This window comes from Hippocampus zosterae, chromosome 7 (genome assembly GCF_025434085.1).
Source record: "Hippocampus zosterae strain Florida chromosome 7, ASM2543408v3, whole genome shotgun sequence".
Lineage (NCBI taxonomy): Eukaryota > Metazoa > Chordata > Actinopteri > Syngnathiformes > Syngnathidae > Hippocampus > Hippocampus zosterae.
Window position 1 is genome coordinate 6,646,246 of NC_067457.1, and position 17,721 is coordinate 6,663,966.

General features: G+C 44.5%; 4 protein-coding genes across 8 annotated transcripts; 2 read left to right on the forward strand and 2 right to left on the reverse strand.

Moving 5' to 3' along the window:
* Positions 1-9: 9 nt before the first annotated feature.
* unk (unk zinc finger) lies at positions 10-6,424 on the reverse strand. Of its 3 annotated transcripts, none has more exons than XM_052070467.1 (15): positions 6,318-6,424; positions 5,237-5,446; positions 4,182-4,358; positions 3,979-4,109; positions 3,776-3,911; positions 3,579-3,696; positions 3,416-3,500; positions 3,051-3,337; positions 2,900-2,968; positions 2,492-2,675; positions 2,289-2,390; positions 2,029-2,214; positions 1,763-1,944; positions 1,414-1,674; positions 10-1,243 (listed from the first exon to the last, which is right to left on the reverse strand). In XM_052070467.1, exons 1-15 carry the CDS (start codon positions 6,401-6,403, stop codon positions 1,073-1,075), a joined length of 2,385 nt encoding a protein of 794 aa, XP_051926427.1. In that variant the 5' UTR covers positions 6,404-6,424; the 3' UTR covers positions 10-1,072. The 3 variants fall into 3 exon arrangements, with proteins under 3 accessions (XP_051926427.1, XP_051926426.1, XP_051926428.1); XM_052070466.1 differs by lacking the exon at positions 6,318-6,424 and adding an exon at positions 5,796-6,212; XM_052070468.1 differs by lacking the exon at positions 6,318-6,424 and adding an exon at positions 5,539-5,781.
* Positions 6,425-6,440: 16 nt separating this feature from the next.
* On the forward strand, positions 6,441-8,368 carry LOC127603881 (histone H3.3A). The gene is made up of 4 exons (XM_052070565.1): positions 6,441-6,588; positions 7,306-7,443; positions 7,535-7,688; positions 7,766-8,368. Exons 2-4 carry the CDS (start codon positions 7,316-7,318, stop codon positions 7,892-7,894), a joined length of 411 nt encoding a protein of 136 aa, XP_051926525.1. The 5' UTR covers positions 6,441-6,588; positions 7,306-7,315; the 3' UTR covers positions 7,895-8,368.
* Positions 8,138-12,406, reverse strand: si:ch211-250n8.1 (uncharacterized). 3 transcript variants are annotated; one of them, XM_052070485.1, is made up of 16 exons: positions 11,994-12,404; positions 11,807-11,917; positions 11,411-11,486; positions 11,164-11,320; positions 10,631-10,676; positions 10,463-10,521; positions 10,332-10,367; positions 10,198-10,250; positions 9,967-10,099; positions 9,504-9,727; positions 9,365-9,410; positions 9,217-9,282; positions 9,001-9,060; positions 8,842-8,927; positions 8,545-8,648; positions 8,138-8,475 (listed from the first exon to the last, which is right to left on the reverse strand). In XM_052070485.1, the coding sequence occupies exons 1-16, from the start codon at positions 12,097-12,099 to the stop codon at positions 8,441-8,443; spliced, it is 1,398 nt and encodes a 465-aa protein (XP_051926445.1). In that variant the 5' UTR covers positions 12,100-12,404; the 3' UTR covers positions 8,138-8,440. The 3 variants fall into 3 exon arrangements, with proteins under 3 accessions (XP_051926445.1, XP_051926444.1, XP_051926446.1); XM_052070484.1 differs by having other exon boundaries at positions 8,138-8,648; positions 11,994-12,406; XM_052070486.1 differs by having other exon boundaries at positions 8,412-8,927; positions 9,500-9,727; positions 11,994-12,403.
* An 83-nt stretch (positions 12,407-12,489) lies between these two features.
* On the forward strand, positions 12,490-17,583 carry zgc:194990 (uncharacterized protein LOC568410 homolog). The gene is made up of 10 exons (XM_052070513.1): positions 12,490-12,629; positions 13,761-13,853; positions 13,928-14,026; positions 14,127-14,234; positions 14,550-14,708; positions 14,852-14,992; positions 15,328-15,379; positions 15,635-15,661; positions 16,106-16,132; positions 16,218-17,583. The coding sequence occupies exons 2-10, from the start codon at positions 13,791-13,793 to the stop codon at positions 16,775-16,777; spliced, it is 1,236 nt and encodes a 411-aa protein (XP_051926473.1). The 5' UTR covers positions 12,490-12,629; positions 13,761-13,790; the 3' UTR covers positions 16,778-17,583.
* Positions 17,584-17,721: the final 138 nt, after the last annotated feature.

Consider the following 17,721-nt stretch of genomic DNA (forward strand, 5'->3'; position numbering starts at 1 on the left):
CATGTTTGAATTATTTATTTTGCTAAGAATAACAATGAAAACAACAAATTCAGTATATAAACAACACCTGCACTAATTCCTGTCGGCCTCCTTTGGCTATAGCTAGATATATTGTACAATTTATATGAATGAGATGAAATATGCCCTTTAGGGTTTATATCACATCACCTTACTAAGACTCGTGATTTGGTTAACGTCTCAAAATGTTGCCGTTTTGCCTTGTCATCCATACATTGAGACAGTCTGACATTGATGTGGACAGAAATGATGTCAAAAATGTATAAAAATCTGCATGTGATTCATAAGTTAGCATTTATGAAATTTGTTAGCCATTACAAAAAAAAATTATGCTAAATGCTTTTTTTTTTTCGTGACGTGCCACGGCAATGCATTTTGAAATCCCCGCCGGCAACTCTGATGATTGACGGCGCTGCAAAAATAGTCACCTGATTAGGTACACTTGTAACATACAGTGCAATCCGGCTGTGTTACTTTATATATTACATTATTTGCTATGAGCCGATCAATTCTCCACTTCTGGCGACTTCAACCTTCACTATCAATTCCTCTTGTCTTTTTTGGTAAAACTGGAAATTATTCTCTGAATTACTCACACGAATGGCTGATTAACCACAAGCACAATGAAGCATTGTATTTGAAATTTAGGAACTGGTCATCCGTTATTCATTGAAAAATGTTGTGCTCAGGCCATAGCCATGTCTAATGCAGAAATATTGCTTGGGGGGCCAAGGAACTACGTTGACATGAGGGGACAAGCTTCATTTAGTCAGGCCATGGCCTTTTCCAATAGAAAAAAAAGTTCCTCGAGGCAACTACAAATCTTTTTGGGTGGACGTCAACACGCATGGATTTTTGCTATTTGAGGCAGCGCCTGTTCACTGTCCCCCATGAAATGATCCTCTGCCGGGGATTATCGTGTTGCAATAAAGAGTTAAAAAGAACCCCGACAAAGTCTGGAATGGTTTCAAAGATCCATGGCTGGTGGTCGTGGAATCAAGACTGACTAATGCGGAATCGCCGATGTGTGCGGTGTTCTGACTGGTCCGAAGTGTCAGGAGAGCTGCTGCTGCTGCTGCTTCTGCTCCAGCGTTTGTTCAGGACAGCGAGGGCACTCTGTTGAGGTGGAGCAGCTCTCGCAATGTAGTCCATGGCCGCATGGCAGCGAGACGGAGCCCTGCTCGCCGCACGACACACAGCACTGCCTCTGCTTCTTGTACACCACCTTGGGGACAACACAAAGAGACTCTTTAGTCAAGGAATATGACATCCACTCAAAACAAAAACACATCGCGTAATGCTGAACCTTATTTAGAAAACAAATAATGACCTGCGAATGATGATTGATACATTTCGCAAGCCGCACACAAAAGCTTCAGTGTGGTGAGGTATTACCTGTTCCACGGTGTGTAAACAGCTGCACAGTTGCGCTTGCAGACTGAGGATAGATTCCAAGGGAAGTCTGTGTAGCATCTGCAGCTGGTGCAACGATAGATGAGGATTGTCTCTGCTCCTCAGGGTCTCCAGCGCCTCCTCCAGGAGAGAAGATTGTCTCTGTGCCTCCTCCTCAGCCTGCCTGATTCTCTCGGCCTCCATAGCCAACCGCCCCGCGTGGGCGCGGGACTCCTCGGCGTCTGCTTTCAGCGTGGCCCACGACTGCAGCAGAGTGTCGATCAAAGCTACATATATTGACAATATATATTTTTCCCAAAACAAATCCAGCTTTCGAAGCCCCGTTACCTACCTGAGCTGTGTGTTTCCAGCTGTGTCCCCACTGCTTCAGCGCCCTGTGAGCCTCCTCCAGCTCCTGTTTGAGCCTGGACGTCTCCGCACATGGGCCGGAGGGCATCAGGGCTGGGGGTGTGCCAGGGGAGCCCTGGCCTGACGGGAAGTGCTCCCAGATGTGACTGCTCATACCATTAAGACCTACAAAGCACAGATGAAATGCAGGGAGTGGATATCACGTGGCAATTCTCTCATGTGAGCAGTCGGGTCAAGTTCCACACACACCTAAGGAGCTATGGGATGGGCCCAGGAAGGGGCTCTCTTGCTGTCCAGGTTGGGACAGCTGAGTGGAGAAGAACGGGGAAGCGCGTGGTCTGATTGGGGGGGACGGCGAGGGAGAGCTAAAAGGAGCAGGTGTGCTGAAGGATCCCGGGATGTTGACTGGGGCTGAGCTCTGAAGTCGGGTACCGCCTATAAAAATAGGGTTTAGCCACATGCTGCTGCTTGGAAACAATCATTTCTTGTCGCAGACGTCACACAATTACCGAGCCTCACTCCCACCCGCGGCAGACTTGAACTACTCTCCAAGCCCCTTTCCAACGCCGTAGTACCAAAATCATTCAGGTCGAGATCATCCAGCGCCGACTCTGCGACAAAGACAGCACCGGAGCAGCACAACAACTGTCAACCACACACAGACCCCCGCCCCCACACCCCCTTCCAAAAAATCTGACACATCTTGACTTACCAACAACAGACTCCACTGTCTCACTGGTGGGGTAGAAGGGCAAGGCGTTGGCATTCATGCCTGATGCGATGCCGGCCCCCGGGGGTCCGAGGGGCGCGGGGCTGGGTGGGGTCGCGGCCAGACTGGAGGGGATGCTGGATGACAGACTTAAAGGACTGCCTACTGGCAGAAACACCAGCAGATCCTTGAAGGAGATATAATGTCATTTTTTGGAAGAGAAAAAAAAATATCAATCTTGTCTTTACAAAATGTGTTGAACCTTAAACGGAACCTAGAGACCATTGACTTTTCGTTGTCTTTCAAATACAAACATTGGAGGTCAAATAACGTCACACGACGGATTGTGGTCAGCCTTTGAGGTTCAACTGTGCGCGTGCTATTGCATAAACACACGCCCGGAAATTCTACCTGTTTACTGCTTTGCGCCGATGCCGCTTCTCTGCTGCGCTGCTCGAGGGCAAAACTTCTCTGTTTCGCCTGAAAGCACACCAAAAAAATATGCCACCTTTTGCACACCCAAAACACCCACTTGGCCCCGCCCCCTTTTCATTCATCTCACCTGATCCTCCCTCTCAAATCCAGGCGCCCTGCCATAGCCTCCCTCCCCCACCCAAGAGGACAACGGCTCAGCTGCTCCCCTCATGTCCTCGCAAAGACTCAGCACATTACCCAGGAGGCCTTGCTCGGCAACATGTGACCCGGCGGAGGGCGAGAAGGGGTCAGCGACCTGACCGAGACCCTTATTGTATCCTCTTGACTCTAACTCCTCTGCAGAACCGGGATCTGGCGGACGGAGAGGTGGGGGGGATCTGGGTGAGGAGAAGGACTCCTCGAAGACAAATGCTTCTGGAACGTATTTTAAAATTTGAAAGTAGATTAGTATATTTCGAAGAAACCCCTGGGTGATGTGTGGCGGCGACTTACTTTCAACGTGAGCGAAAGCACAAAAGGGTCCTCTGGGACAGCTGCCGCACTGCTGCATGTCATTGCACTTTGTGGACTTGTAGATCTGCGGATACGTTGGACGCCACTTGTTATTGAGTTTGCGGTTTTCGCTCTAGGTGAGCTTTGATTAACGGAGACAGACCTCGGGATGGAACTGCTGTTCCGTTCTCGTGTGGCAATACTGACATCCCTCCGCGCACTCACATTTGCTCGGATCACCCCACTCCTCGCTCAGTTTCACCGCCGGACATGGCAAAGCTCTGCGGGCGCAACCGGCGGGTGCCATCATTTTCAAGCGGCTGAGAAAAGTCATCTTTTGGTATTGGGACTGAAGCCCACCTGTATTTGTGCTTATGCGGGCTGCGCCGCCTGTCTTTGCTGTTATGATAATACGGGCAGGCGTAACCCTGACGACACAGGCGAGGCGGCTTCTTGCACAGCTCCGTCTTGTAGTGCGACAACACATAGTTGTTATCTGAGGAGACAAGAAATTGGTCAAATGAGGCGATATGGATCGATACTGATATTTCCGTTCGATGTACCTTGCCAGCGTGGTTCCTCACTCAGAATCTTCTCTATAAGGGCCGTGCTCGCCGCCTGGCCCGACTGTCCGTCTCCTCCAGCTCCTTCTGACGGCCCGGCGCCACCTTGACACTCGATGACCTGCACTTCCCTGTGAAAAGTATACCGTGTGAACTCCAGTATCACATTTAAGACGATCATTTAAATGTTAAATGTTCCACACCTCACATCGTACACAGGGCTGCGCAGGTCATGTGACCCGTGCGCAAAGGCACAATGACAGCCGTTCTTGCTACAGTGGCCTCTCGTATCCGTTTCGTGAATGCAAGACCCCGTCTTATAGTAGCGCAGGTGATACCTCCGTTCTGTGTCGCCAGCTGTCCGATGTAGAAATGCGCATCTGGTGGGCGCAAAAAAGAAAAGTTTTCAAATTTGTATATATATGAGGGATGAATCGAAAAGTTGATCTCACACGAGCTCTAAAAACATGTGGGCAATTAGCACGTTAGTAGAATGTGTTTTCAATGGCATTTACATTCTTTTTGTCCCGTAATCACCACCTGTTGATTGCTTTGTAAAAAAATAAAATAAATACACGAGAGTGACGAGCAATGTTCAGATGGTAATGCCCAGATGACGACTCGTTAGCTGCTATTTCTTTCACAATTGTCCTCATTTACAACAGCACTTCCTATCCTGAATAGCTCACGGATGCATTAGCAGATAGCTTAGGTCTTAGCTTGTGCGAGACAAAAAGGTTCTTTTCAGAGTTAGGAGTGAAACAAAAAAAAACAGAAGCCATGTTATTTTGATGAGAGCTGGCATTTTGCATCTAAAAAGCACATGCCCAAACTGTTCAGCTGTCACTCAGCCCGGAAGTCAGGATGCACTGGAGTCTATCACTAACGTACACAACTGCACAAATTATAATTACAGTACTGTAAATACTAGGATTAAAAACACTTCTAAGACATCAATGTCAAATAATCAAATGAAAACGATTAAGTATGGCAGTTACAGGGCATGCAATCTTGTGCCATTGCACCAAGGCATTACTACACCGCTGTACACAAGCATGCAACAATGCTTTTGTTGGGGGGTGGGCGGGGGGTTAATAACCTCGAAACGTCCTATGTCGCAACCTCCAGTAACCAACCTGCCTGGCATTTTGCATCGTGTTCGCTGTTGCATAATAATAATAACTGAACAAAATAATCAAGTTCCACTCTTAAAAACTGAACTCCAAACTGTTACAACGTGTTGTTGTTTTTCTCTTACTCATCTCCATCAGGACAGGTTCCAGTTCCCTCATCATATTTGGTACAATAAACATCTGGGCTGTAGTTGAATGTCCCGTCCCGTTTGCGCATGGGCCTGCGGCGCCGCTGGTTCAAGAAGTGCCAGTGGAAACAGGAAAAAGGCCGGTGTTGTGTACATTTATGCTGGACAAACAGGGGACACTGCTCCGTTCTGAACTCCTTTAGGTAGCTGCAAAAAGCAGAATTAAACACGACAGAAATTCATGTTTATAAAGCGATCAATCATTATCTAACAATACAGATTTATTCTCTATTCCCTACTTGTGTTTTCTGTTTTCTCTGGAGACTAAATATTTACAATTTCATGTTGCATAAAAGACTCATCACTCATTTACCAACAAATTGAATTAATTACAATTTTGTTATGACTGAAAGATCTGGTTTATCGTCAAAAGAATCCCGTATTTAGGAAGCCTCTTTCAAATTGACTTTATCGATTGTTCAGTCAGCGAACCCGATTGCACGTGAGTTTGTGTACATTTAGCTAGCTTATCGGCTAATAGACTACCATTACGTACGTGTAGTGTTGAGGTTTTTCGGGCTGAATGTTCAACACGGTTGCGGGAGATGTCGAGCCCCCGGCAGAGGAAGACGACGAGGACGACGAATGACCCCCGGTAGTCGTCCCCGCTGAAGATAACGGGGACAGCGGGTGCGTTTTAGACATTTTGACGCTCGGAAAAGTCTCAACAATGAGCTTGTTTTTAGCAAAAGGAGCTAGCTCATTAGGTTAGCATAGAAATCCGCATTCCACTACGATGTGAGTTTGCGCGAGAATGGAGGAAGTAGTACAAATGCTGCATTCAATACATATTGCAATTGTTGGAATTCGGAGATTCATCCCCAAATTATATTGAAAAAGAATCAAGATGGTATTTTAGATGAAAAAAGTAACGCTAATTTGGTAATTTACTTGCATCAAATGACACGGTGATATGTGTTGAGTGAAGAAACTGTATTTCTCGTGTCTTTGATGTCGGGAAGCAGGGCAGTAGGTAATGCAATTATTAATGTACAAGCCCGTGATTAGTATCATACACCATTTTGAGAAAACGAGGAACATATGAATACAAGAAATAATATCGTGCAGTAGCACACCGTATCGATTTTGTTTGGCGCATCTCATTGGATCGATCGTGTGGCCGTGATCCACACGTACCTACGGACGTGAAAGTGGCTGTGCAATATGACGTCATGCCACACTATTAATACTTGGCCTCAAGCTTCCAACCAGCATTGATCGTTTTCAGGTGACCGAGACCTGCCGTCTCCGCAGTTCACTCGCCTCACAACAACAGCAACGTCACAAAGGTAAATAATTTGTACTTTGTTTTTATTCGTTTATTCTGCGAAAATGATTTCATTTCTTTCACGTGATGTAGACGATTTGTATCACAGTGTTGTTAGATTAACGTCGGGGGCGTCTTGTTATCCCTTACAAGGACAATGGGCTCGTTTATATTGCGTTTCGAAACTAAAACCGTTACCTATTGATCGTCCGTTCTGTCTCGTTGGTAAGATGGATGTAGTGTGTAACCATTCATCTGTTATGAAAATACGATTTGTGTGCCGTTAATTACCGATGAACTAACGTGCTATAACATGTACTCCCAATGTCGAGTGGGGGTGAAATGAGAGCGAAAATGGCGAAGACGACAAACCGAGGCTGATGGCGGGCGGCCTCTTGTGAGCCAGAGTACAGTCGGCTCTTTCTTTAGTAACGTGCCTATGTCTGAAATGATCTGTTACGTGATGACTTTTGGCGAATGTAGAATGAGTTTTGTCGACTTGAGAAGGCTCTGCTAACATGCTAAGTTTTATTTTAGTTGCGGTGTGTGTCGGCTGTTTAGTGTGCGGACGCTAAAGGAGACACCTCCTAGTTGTTCGTTGGTAGGGGGATGGGCGCGTTGTTGTGGGCTAAGCTAACACGTTGACGCGGCCCTGTAACCGCTTCGCGTGTTTTATTTTAGTTCCCGGGTGTGTGTACATTGGAGTCCTCCTTAATTCGCCTGCAATATTTTCTTATAGGTAATACGCGATGGCTCGTACCAAGCAAACTGCCCGTAAATCCACCGGAGGAAAGGCGCCAAGGAAGCAGCTAGCTACTAAGGCAGCCAGAAAGAGTGCGCCCTCTACAGGAGGAGTGAAGAAGCCCCATCGCTACAGGTGGGTTTCAACGTTGACGCATGACGTCACCACGACACTTGCTATAAAAGTGATGAGGGGGAGAAAAAAACGCATGCTTGCTTCTCCTCAGGCCGGGCACTGTGGCTCTGAGGGAAATTCGTCGCTACCAGAAGTCCACAGAGTTGCTCATCCGCAAGCTGCCGTTCCAGCGCCTGGTGAGAGAGATTGCCCAGGACTTCAAGACTGATCTCCGCTTCCAAAGTGCTGCCATCGGTGCTCTTCAGGTAAAATATAAACAAAACTCTACCTGGATTGTGTGTGGTTTATTCGGAGCTAATATTATGCTGTTGATTCCCAATAGGAGGCCAGTGAAGCTTACCTGGTGGGTTTGTTTGAGGACACCAATCTGTGCGCCATCCACGCCAAGCGTGTCACCATCATGCCCAAAGACATCCAGCTGGCCCGTAGGATAAGGGGAGAAAGGGCCTAAAACTCTTGACAGTGGCGTGTCAAGACAAATCATATTTATCATACCTAACAAATTTTTTTGTGGACTTTTATTTTGTATCATTTCTTGGGTTTTGAGTTTACGACTTTTGTATCGTATTTTAGCCATCAACCATTCCACGACCTAATGGGTAGTTGCGTAGGAATATTGACCTGTTATGTGGATTGTTGCTACATGTAATACATCACTGCCCCCTCCTTTCAGTTTTTGTGGATCATGTCCTCCATCCATGATAGTGTCACAAACAACCATGTTGGCACCGTTGACAGTTTCTGGCACAAAATGCAGCTTGCCCAGCAGATCATCTGTCTTTGACTACTGTTACACAACTCTTGGTGCAAGGAGCAGCCCTTATTTTTCTGGACTGCTTTTTACATGTTTTCCAACATTGAACAAAACCCTGGCAGCTACATTTTAATAATTGAGAATTGTCACGTCTTTCTATTAAAGTTCTTTTATGAGGAGACATTTGTGTGCGTGTAATATATTGATGATGCACTTTTTGACTTTTGACCGTTTATTTACACATCATACAAACCACTCTGTATGTCTGAAACCGGTGGCTGCAAGAGAAACGGAACACATCTTATGTTTAATTCTGATTTCTGTGAGGTAGGCACCTATTGTCTTACCTATGCGGCAAATGATGTCGTCGCATTCCTTACTGCTGGCAGCTTTGAGCACCACACAGTTGAAGTTGGTCGGGGACCTGGATGGAATTTCTGCTGGTCTGTTTCTGAGAACGATATCAAGCATGTTTTTTTTCTGTTATGTTTGATATCGGTGCAAGTGATTCTCAAATAAGTCTACATCTTTCAGCCCTAAATCTATCCACCTGTTGCTGCTCAGCAGACCTATGTGGCATAAATCAACTCGGTTTGGGAAACTAACACCAGCATTCAAACATTTATAAACAATGTCATACTTACACGACACAGAAGCCCAATATCGTGTAATCTGGCTGAGGGTACCTCCCAACACACGATATATCTGGATAGTGATGTTGACACACCATCTACAGACGTTCATGATTCATTTTAAGAAAAAAAAAGCTGAATCTTTGCAATAAGTGCAGTGTGGAGACCCACCAGATTACTGCTGCTCTCTGTACACGTTAAGTGCGTTTCCTGCAAATCTAAAAGCACTTCCTGGAAAACAAAGGACACTGTTTATATTTCAGTGGATGTGATGTATGGCCTTTAACTCGTTCAGTAGCAGCCAGTTCTCAAGTCTGAAAAGACGTTTAAAAACGTCTTTGGGAGTGAATGAGTTAAGGGCCCCGGGCAAAGGAGCGGCGTGTTCACCTTGCTTGGCTGGTTTTGCTGCAACACGTGTGAAATTGCATGCGGCAACACCATTTTGGTTCCAATCTAAAAATAGAACATGTAAAAATATGTCACACTCAAAACGCCTTACACACACCTAACTCATAAAAAAAAAAAAAAGATTTACCACTCCAATGTTTTTGTCCCCCAAGAACTGGACAATGTACACAATCCTGCCAAGGAGAGACAAGGACGATCAATACGGCATTTTTATCTCATGTACATTTTTTTCTTTTATATAAAATCTAGTTGCTGCACTGACTTGCCTTCCCTCCACGAGACATTGTGTCGACGGTAGGGTTCTCTGGTCATTAGCAGGAGCTGCAGGCTGTTGACAGGGAGCAGGACCAAGTTGCAGCCACGGATTCTCTATCCTCAAAGCGCGCAGCAGTTTGACCAGAGGACGGTACACCGTTCCGTCCCGGGCTCGCCAACGCACAACACGGATGGACAGGAAGCAGCCTTTCAGACGTGACAGAACCACACCTGCCTTCCATAAAAAAAAGGAACAAGTTCTGGTGGTTTGCAATTATTGTTCATGAGACTGTTTGGAGCCACGGGTTAATGAATGGAACCCTGCTTGTTTGCCTTCCAGCGAGACGAGTGACAAGAACTGGTTTGGTGGTTTTGAAATATCCACGGGCCTGTCATGTGGTGCCCAAAGGTGGCAATAAAGTGCCCTTAGAAATCTAGAAATGCACAAGAAGCATGAGTGAGGACTTTTCTAACCTGTCCGTTTCTGGAATTCCTCAAACAGATGCCATTGATCTCGTCAATGACGTCGCCGCGGCTGATAAACTGGTCAACATGCGCCTGGCCGCCAGATACCATATCCAGGAGGAAGACGCGCCCGTTGAGGTAGCTTAAAAAACAGATCGTGAGATGACAAATTATTAAAAAAAAAAAATGCAATCAAAGAGGAAAAATAGACAGATGGAAGTCAAAATAGACAATACAAACCTCAAGACCATTCCCACCTGTCGACACGGCACCACTTCATATATCTCGCACACCTGGCAAAAAAACAAAACAAAAAAACATTAGACTGTTTTGTGCATACGGTTTCAAAAATAATAAAGTGACTGGAAGGTTACCGGTAAAAGCCAGCTTTCATCCAAGAAACTACAATTCTGTACAAAGAGACATTTATGTAAGGAAGCGTATTCATTCCGCCGCTTTGCTGTACTATCGACTATTCTTCTGGTCAAGAAAGAAAACAGCTGACCTCCATGTCCAGTTTGAACTCCATTTGCGAGAGAACCAAGAGCAGGGACATGAAAGTTTCTGCAAGAGATGAACGCGTGACGTGTAATTCACATTTGATGACGGTATCACCCGATTTATTTTCTACAGCTTTGAGTAGGCATCTGTATGAGGAAGTACAAACGCTTACCTAAAAATTCTTCATTCCTGAGGATCGAGAAGGTTTCGCTGTACCACTAAAGGGATACAAAATGATGTTAATTTTACCAGTTGTTTGACCGACCAACAAAAATTGTGGACAACAATATTCGAAAACCGCATTGTAGGATAATCACGATTTCAAATGCTAAATTTTAGACCGATGGGATTTCCCACTAGAAGTTAAAGAGGTCAGACCTTGCAGCATTCAAGTCAAGAGTAAAAAAACGAAAGAAAAATAAAAAACAAACATGGCTGACACTCAAGTTAAACTAATATTTGTTTTGTTTGTGAATAGATTATTTGGCAGGCGCTCTGAGAACATATTTTTGTAGTCCATGACTATTTGCGCAAACTCATCTCACCGCGTGCAGTTTCGAGTAGTCATTTAACCTAACATATGGTTTTTTTTTAAGAAATGGAGACGACAGCTAGCACGATTTGATTGACAACAGAAACAATGAGATTTTTTTTTCCCAATGGGATTTCTTGGGCGACTCTTCAAACAAAAAAATTGCATCTGACCTCCAAGATTCTGGGGGTGTGCAGGAGGTGAGTGACCAACTGTGGCAGGGTCTTGCGGCCGAGAGCCAATCTGAGCAGGTAACGGCCTCGGCCCTGAGCTGAGATAAGCTTCCTGCAAGTTTTAGTCTGTTCCACAGCCCACGCCACACTACACAGCCTACAACAACAAAACCAAATGATCAAGGATTTTTTTTTTGGTGGGGGGAAGTGCCTTCACATTCCACCTCTTCGATAAGAATATGTATACCTGCCACATGTATCTTTGCGGGGAAGCTGCTCAAAACATTGCCAGTAGTCTCTACGAACCAGACTGAGGACTGGCTCTGGGGGGGGGGGGGGGGGGGGGGGGTGAGTGCACATACATAATGGAAATTCTGCCGTTATAAATAAGACGAAAATACCCACATGAGACAAAAGTTCAGAATTCCAGCTCGTGTTGCACCTTTTGTTTGAAGCCGCCAACTTTTCTAGTGAGCAAAAAGTATTGGAATTTGGAATAGTTTAGTAGTGAAATGAAACCTGGAATTCTGAACTTTCGTCTCATACTCGGACACACGAGCACGCACAAACGCTGCAATTAAATCTAAAAAAGAAAAGAAAAAAATCGGACCAATTTTAGCAGTACGAAAATAGAGGCACTAACGTTGTAGTCCTTTCCTGAGGACCAGCTCGAGAAGCTGGCAGCAAGAGGTGAGGTGAGGGCTGCTGTCCGTCACCGTCTGCCCATCATCAGATTGCAAGTTTAACAAGCACACTGGTAGCGAGGAGGAAAAATAACATTGATAGCACCACCTTTAGAATGATCCCGTGTTGTGAAAAGTGGTCGTTACCTTTGAGGGCGCTGAGAAGTGGATCTCTGGGTGCCATATTCGGATCAGCTGGGATCGAAGCTCCACTTCCGCGTCGTGCGTCCAACGAACCTTCCTCAGACTTCATTTACGCGCGCTCCAACTCCGTTTGATGTTCGATGACTATTTTAAGAATCGCGAAGGACCTCAAAATTCTCGCAGTTTGTATTCGAAACGTTTTGTGCAATGTGGTGGTATCTTGCACAAGTCGAAGGTGACATCGATGGCATGGTGCGTTCAAAGACTATTTTCAGTGGTGATAACCATATTATGGTGCGTTCAAAGACTATTTTCAGTTGTATGCATTTCAGAGCTTCCCATGAAATGCGACACTAAACGCGGCACCCCGTTTATTCTTTTATTACACATGCTAAGAAACCGAAAGGAAGAGGCAAAAAATACCAAGACCTTAAAAACAAACAAACAGTCAGCGATTTGTAAATATATGGCGCCCTCTTGCGGCTATAATAGCAACCTGCAGTTTAGTGTGGGCCAAAACGGTCAGCAGTCCTCGCAGTCCAAGTGCACGTCGGGTCTCGGTAGGATGCGCTAATATTTCGGAGAACACACCGCGGGCACATTGACAAGTGACTACTAACGGACATTTCTCTCTCAAAGGTCGGTATCTTATAAATGTAAATATTCTGCAACCATTTCCATCGTCGTTCATTGTTGAAAGTACATTTGCTGGCTCTGCACGTGTGCGTACACGTTTTGTTGTTATTTACCTTGTCCTCAATATGCACATTGACATATTGACGCCGCAACGTTAATGGCGCACATGAATCTTTTTGCACATATAATCAATTAGGTATGTTATGACGTCGCTATCACTGATTTGCAGAGGTGGTTCGAGTAATTTGTTCAGTTACCTGGGTTTGTCCAGCAACAACCTACGAGTGGTAATCCCGGATTTCCTCTAATCTTTCAGATCTTTGTCTGCACATGCTTCCTCTCCTCAGCACAAATAAACAAAGATGGGGCTTCAGTGCGAGGTGTGAAAGCACCACAAATACTAGATCTAAAATTTTCCTTTTATTATTGTCTTATCCCAAACACTTTTTTCACATTTTTTTTGTGGCTGTTTTTTTTAGGGGGGTGCTGGGATTTATTAACGGAATTTGTATTCATTTTCAATGGATTCCCAACATGCTCATAGTTAAAATTGCTTTTGTTTATCATTTAATCCATATTTTATGATATATTGTGATAGATAGATAGATAATTTATCTGTAGATATCGATAGCTATCCATCTACTCCATTATAATATTTTCTTTTAAATCTACATATTCAAACTCATAATCATGATAATCACAAATAGATCTATATCCAGTATTGGAAGAAAATGAAACCCTCTGAGCGGAGCCTGCTGATTTGACAGCTCCTGCAACGGTAGTGATACTATTGGCAGCCTCCTGGTATTTTTATTTTATTTTTTTTCTTTAGTGCCACCCACATGTTATAAAACCATGCATATTTTGTGCTTTGGGCTGAACATGCGTAGGATAGCGGGAGTCTTCTTGTATACTCTCCTCCTCCACCTCCTCGCCTCATATACCTGATGATGTGCTCACTGTCGAGTGGATGCAGAGATGTGCTAAAAGTCCTGCAGTCCCCCACTTGCACTCTCTTTCCTCTTCATAATTCCATTGCATTGATTTGCGAGGGCGACGTGAGCCGAGTCAGCCTCCTTGCAGGTTGAGTGCCAGCCCCCCCCCCCCCTCAAGTTTTTTATGATCACTCCACAGGATTCGGTTCTCTAATCAAAAGCCGCCAGCATGATGAAAGAATGCCTGCGGTTCCTCATTGAACCAGCTAAAAAACTCAAGAGCCGACTAAAGGTATGAAATTTGTGCTGAAATGGAGCGACAGTTCTCTCTAAAATGCGCTTTAATCTGCTTTTTATTGGCTCCAGGAATCCAGCAAACGAGTGAAGCTGGAAAAAAAAGAGCAGCTGGTGGAAAGTCAATTATTTATCATGGAGCTGGCCCGAGAACTCAGCAAAATTTGTCAGGTAACCCCCCTGTGCCTTTTCCAGGCGTCGAAATTTCCACTAACAGTATCGCTAAATTCTTTTCTTCATCGTGAGTCTCTGATTTGTGCTGCTCATTTAGAGATCCAATCTTCTTCAACATATATGGTCCGGTGATGATGTCTGGCCAGCCTGCCGGTGTCGGGACTTTATTGTGGAATGGGCCGCTGTGCTGGAGAGGAAAGTGCAGGTACAACGACACTAAAGTACTACCAAGCTATAGTCAGTGTTAAAAATGAATTTGAAAGGAGTATGACTAAAACGGCAAAACAACAAAAAGTGCAAAAACTACTTTCTGGCATCTTTAAATGTCTTTTCTGACTTTATAACATTCAATTGAATGTGTTTCTTAAGCAACAATATATACTGTACAATACACGCAAACTGATTTTAAAACATCTCGTTGATTTTCAAACCCCACACATTATGGGCGGAAAGAAAATATGATGTCATCAATTTGAATCGGTTGGTGGTCGAATAAACTGAATTTTATGTCTTGCGCTAGTCAAGAGCTAGCTTGTCAGACTGCCACTACCACAGACCGGAAAAGAAGGACTGGAGGGGTCACCTCCTTTGCATCCTGGAATCTGGAGGGGAATGTGATATGGGGCCTCATAAGAGAGTCATCATGGAGTGGACACGGGAAATTAAAAGTAGGCCACAGGTGAGAGTGGTGTTTCAAATGTCCCGCCGGGTCCGAGCAAAGTGATTACGGTAAAGTCTGACCTTGACGGTCGTCTTCGTCATACTTAGGCCCGTCCCCAGGGAGCCTGTCGTAAAGCTTCATTTTCTAATCTCCTTTTGCAGCCCAGCGTGTGGCCCGGCGAGCCGGTGCTCATGATGCTGGATGACTTGGAGTTCCAGTGGGAGAAAGGCCGTCTGTCCAACCTGCTCCCAGCTCTGGAGCTTGTCATGCTGGTCGTGCTGAACGCAGACAAGCCTGTTAAGGTTTGTGCCCTTTTTTTGAGGAGGAGGGCGGAGAACCTGATCATTTGGTGCAGACTGGATGCATAAGCAGGTTCAATATGTTTACTACAATGGACAGGTTATCGCGTTACAGTCATTTTTTTTGCGCATGAAAGTTTTAAAATGATAACGTTCTCGTCGGTCGATCAAATTACATTTTTTAAATGAAAACAAGTACGTTTTTTTTTTTAAATTGCGAGTAAATTTTAAAATCATTTAATGTACTCCAATGCCCAATAGACGACTTTGTTGTGCGCTCCGTTTTGTGTTGTAATGTTTCGCTTTGATGACTGTCCTTTCCGATTGCGTGCGTTTAGGAGGATGTGACAAAGGAATGGCTGGTCAGAAGGCAGAGGAATCAGAACATGGGTGAGATGTCTTCTTATCTAAGAAAGTATAAACGTGATTATATTTTCCATTGGTGCATGGGTGAGCACAATAGTCAGTGAAGGAGCCAGATTAACAGGGAAACTGTTTGCTGTTAATATCGGGGGATGTCGTTCATTTTTGTCAACTGTGGGATTTTTTTTTTTTGTGATTATGAACTGTACAGTAATAATATGTTTGATTTGACTTGCATTTTTGGAAGATGGATGAAACATTTTTTTTCCTTCCATTTTTCAGATGCTGTCCAATACATTCCCCATTGTGGTAAGCGGAAGTGATCGATTAACTTGAACAACAAACTGAAATTAAATTTTGGACATAAAGCGTTACCCTTTCATGCATGAATTATCATATTTTACATGAGGATTATGAAGGATTATTTTTTTTAAACCGATTCATTCAAATAGAAAAAACCTTTGAGGAGCTGTCCATTGTAGTGAACACTGTCTTTGAAAGGATAAAATACATTTTCTTCAATATTTTATATCTAACTGCGGTGTCATGTGATTCGTCCCAGCCAATTAGCAAATAAAATATTTAGTCATTGAAAAAAAAACATCTATATAATTAACTAATAACTAATTAACTAACTAACTAATAATTAACTCATTCACTCCCAAAGACGTTTTTAAACGTCTTTTCAGACTTGGTCCAGAATTGACTATTTTTCAGAGATCATAACGCAATATTTGTATTCATTTTTTACAGTGTGGAATTGGATCTGTGAAGCCTCTGGTATGTAAATCTTGTTGAATTAAAAAAAGGATCATATCAGAGTTGAAGTTCTCCAATATCAAGTTGTGGTCCTGTGACACCGCAGATGACGTGATTCTGGATCCAGATTCGGCCAACCCAGAGCTGTTGATCTCCACGAATGAAAAGAGCATGCGGTGCGGCCTGGAGCGCCGTGACGTCCCACGTTGCAACGGTCGCTTCGACGGTTGGTGGTGCGCTGCTGCTCAGGAGGGCTACGCCTCAGGACGCCACTACTGGGAGGTGGAGGTGGGCCAGCGGGACTGGCGCTTGGGTGTGGCCAAGGCGTCCGCCGTGAGGCGGGGTTTCGGTTCTCTCAACACAGACACGGGGTACCTGACCCTCCGTCTGGAGAGGGGCAAGGATCTGAAGGCCTTGACGGTGCCCGCCACATCGCTGCCTCTGACGTTGGCGCCCAGGAAAGTGGGCGTGTATCTGGACTACGAGCAGGGCCAGTTGTCCTTCTATAACGTCGACAAGCGGTCTCACGTGTACACTTTCAATGACAAGTTCACAGAGGAGCTTGTCCCCATATTCGGAACGGTGGAGGTGCTTCAGGACCTGCTGATCAGGTCACCCGGGGTCAAACAGCGATGCCTCTGTCCCGGACCTTGCCTCTGGAACTAAACGATACCACATCAAACAGCGCTTTTGTTTAAAGTATGAGAATGTGTCTGGCTGTCGATTTGCTACCTGGGCCTTGAATAGGGACTTTGTCAACCCTAATCTACTGAATACAACTCCTATTCCAATTATAGAAACGATCAAAAGCGCAATCGAGTCGAAAGATAGAGCTCTGCCAAGAATAGCAATAATCCACCAGTAATTGACGCCCAATTAAGAGAATTAAATTTGCCGTAGAGATGCCAAAAATGGCGGCAAACTACTTATTTTGTGTAAAAGAAACTCCCCAACTGACTTCAACATACAGTAGTTCCTGGGCAGGAAGATGTTATGAGATGGAGGCAAAGCACAATTTTTTCCAAATGAAGCGCATTGACTCACTCGATCATATCGTATTTCCTTGGCACCAAAATTCTTCAGTATGGCACCAAAGTAATATTTTTGTTTCCTCTGCCTGAGCACAAAATGGCAAATCGGTGAGTTTTTACACCAATAACAGTGGCTCGGTTAAAAGACCACTTAAATAAATTGGTGAACCCCCCCCCCCCCTCGTCCCTTCTCAAACAGATTTGTAATTACCTACAGATGCTACAAGATGGTGGCAAATCACTACTTTGGTCTAAATAATTCACTTCAACATAGTTCCTTGGCACCGAGTTGCCACGAGATGTGCCAAAGTATATATATGTATATATATATATTTTAATTTTGTAAATAGTTGAGTTGACGAACATGGGCATCATCTGGAGTAATTGAGGATCAATAGTTATGACGAAAAACATGAAACATTTGGAAATATATCATTTTATGGAACAGATTTTAGCATTTAGGCATGAACAGGGGTCGCTCAACAAGTTTTCTGCACCTTGATGGATTTTCCGTAAAATATTTATATTCTACTGTCTTGTGTTGAAATCTTTTAATGTTGGATATTTGCAACGTGGATT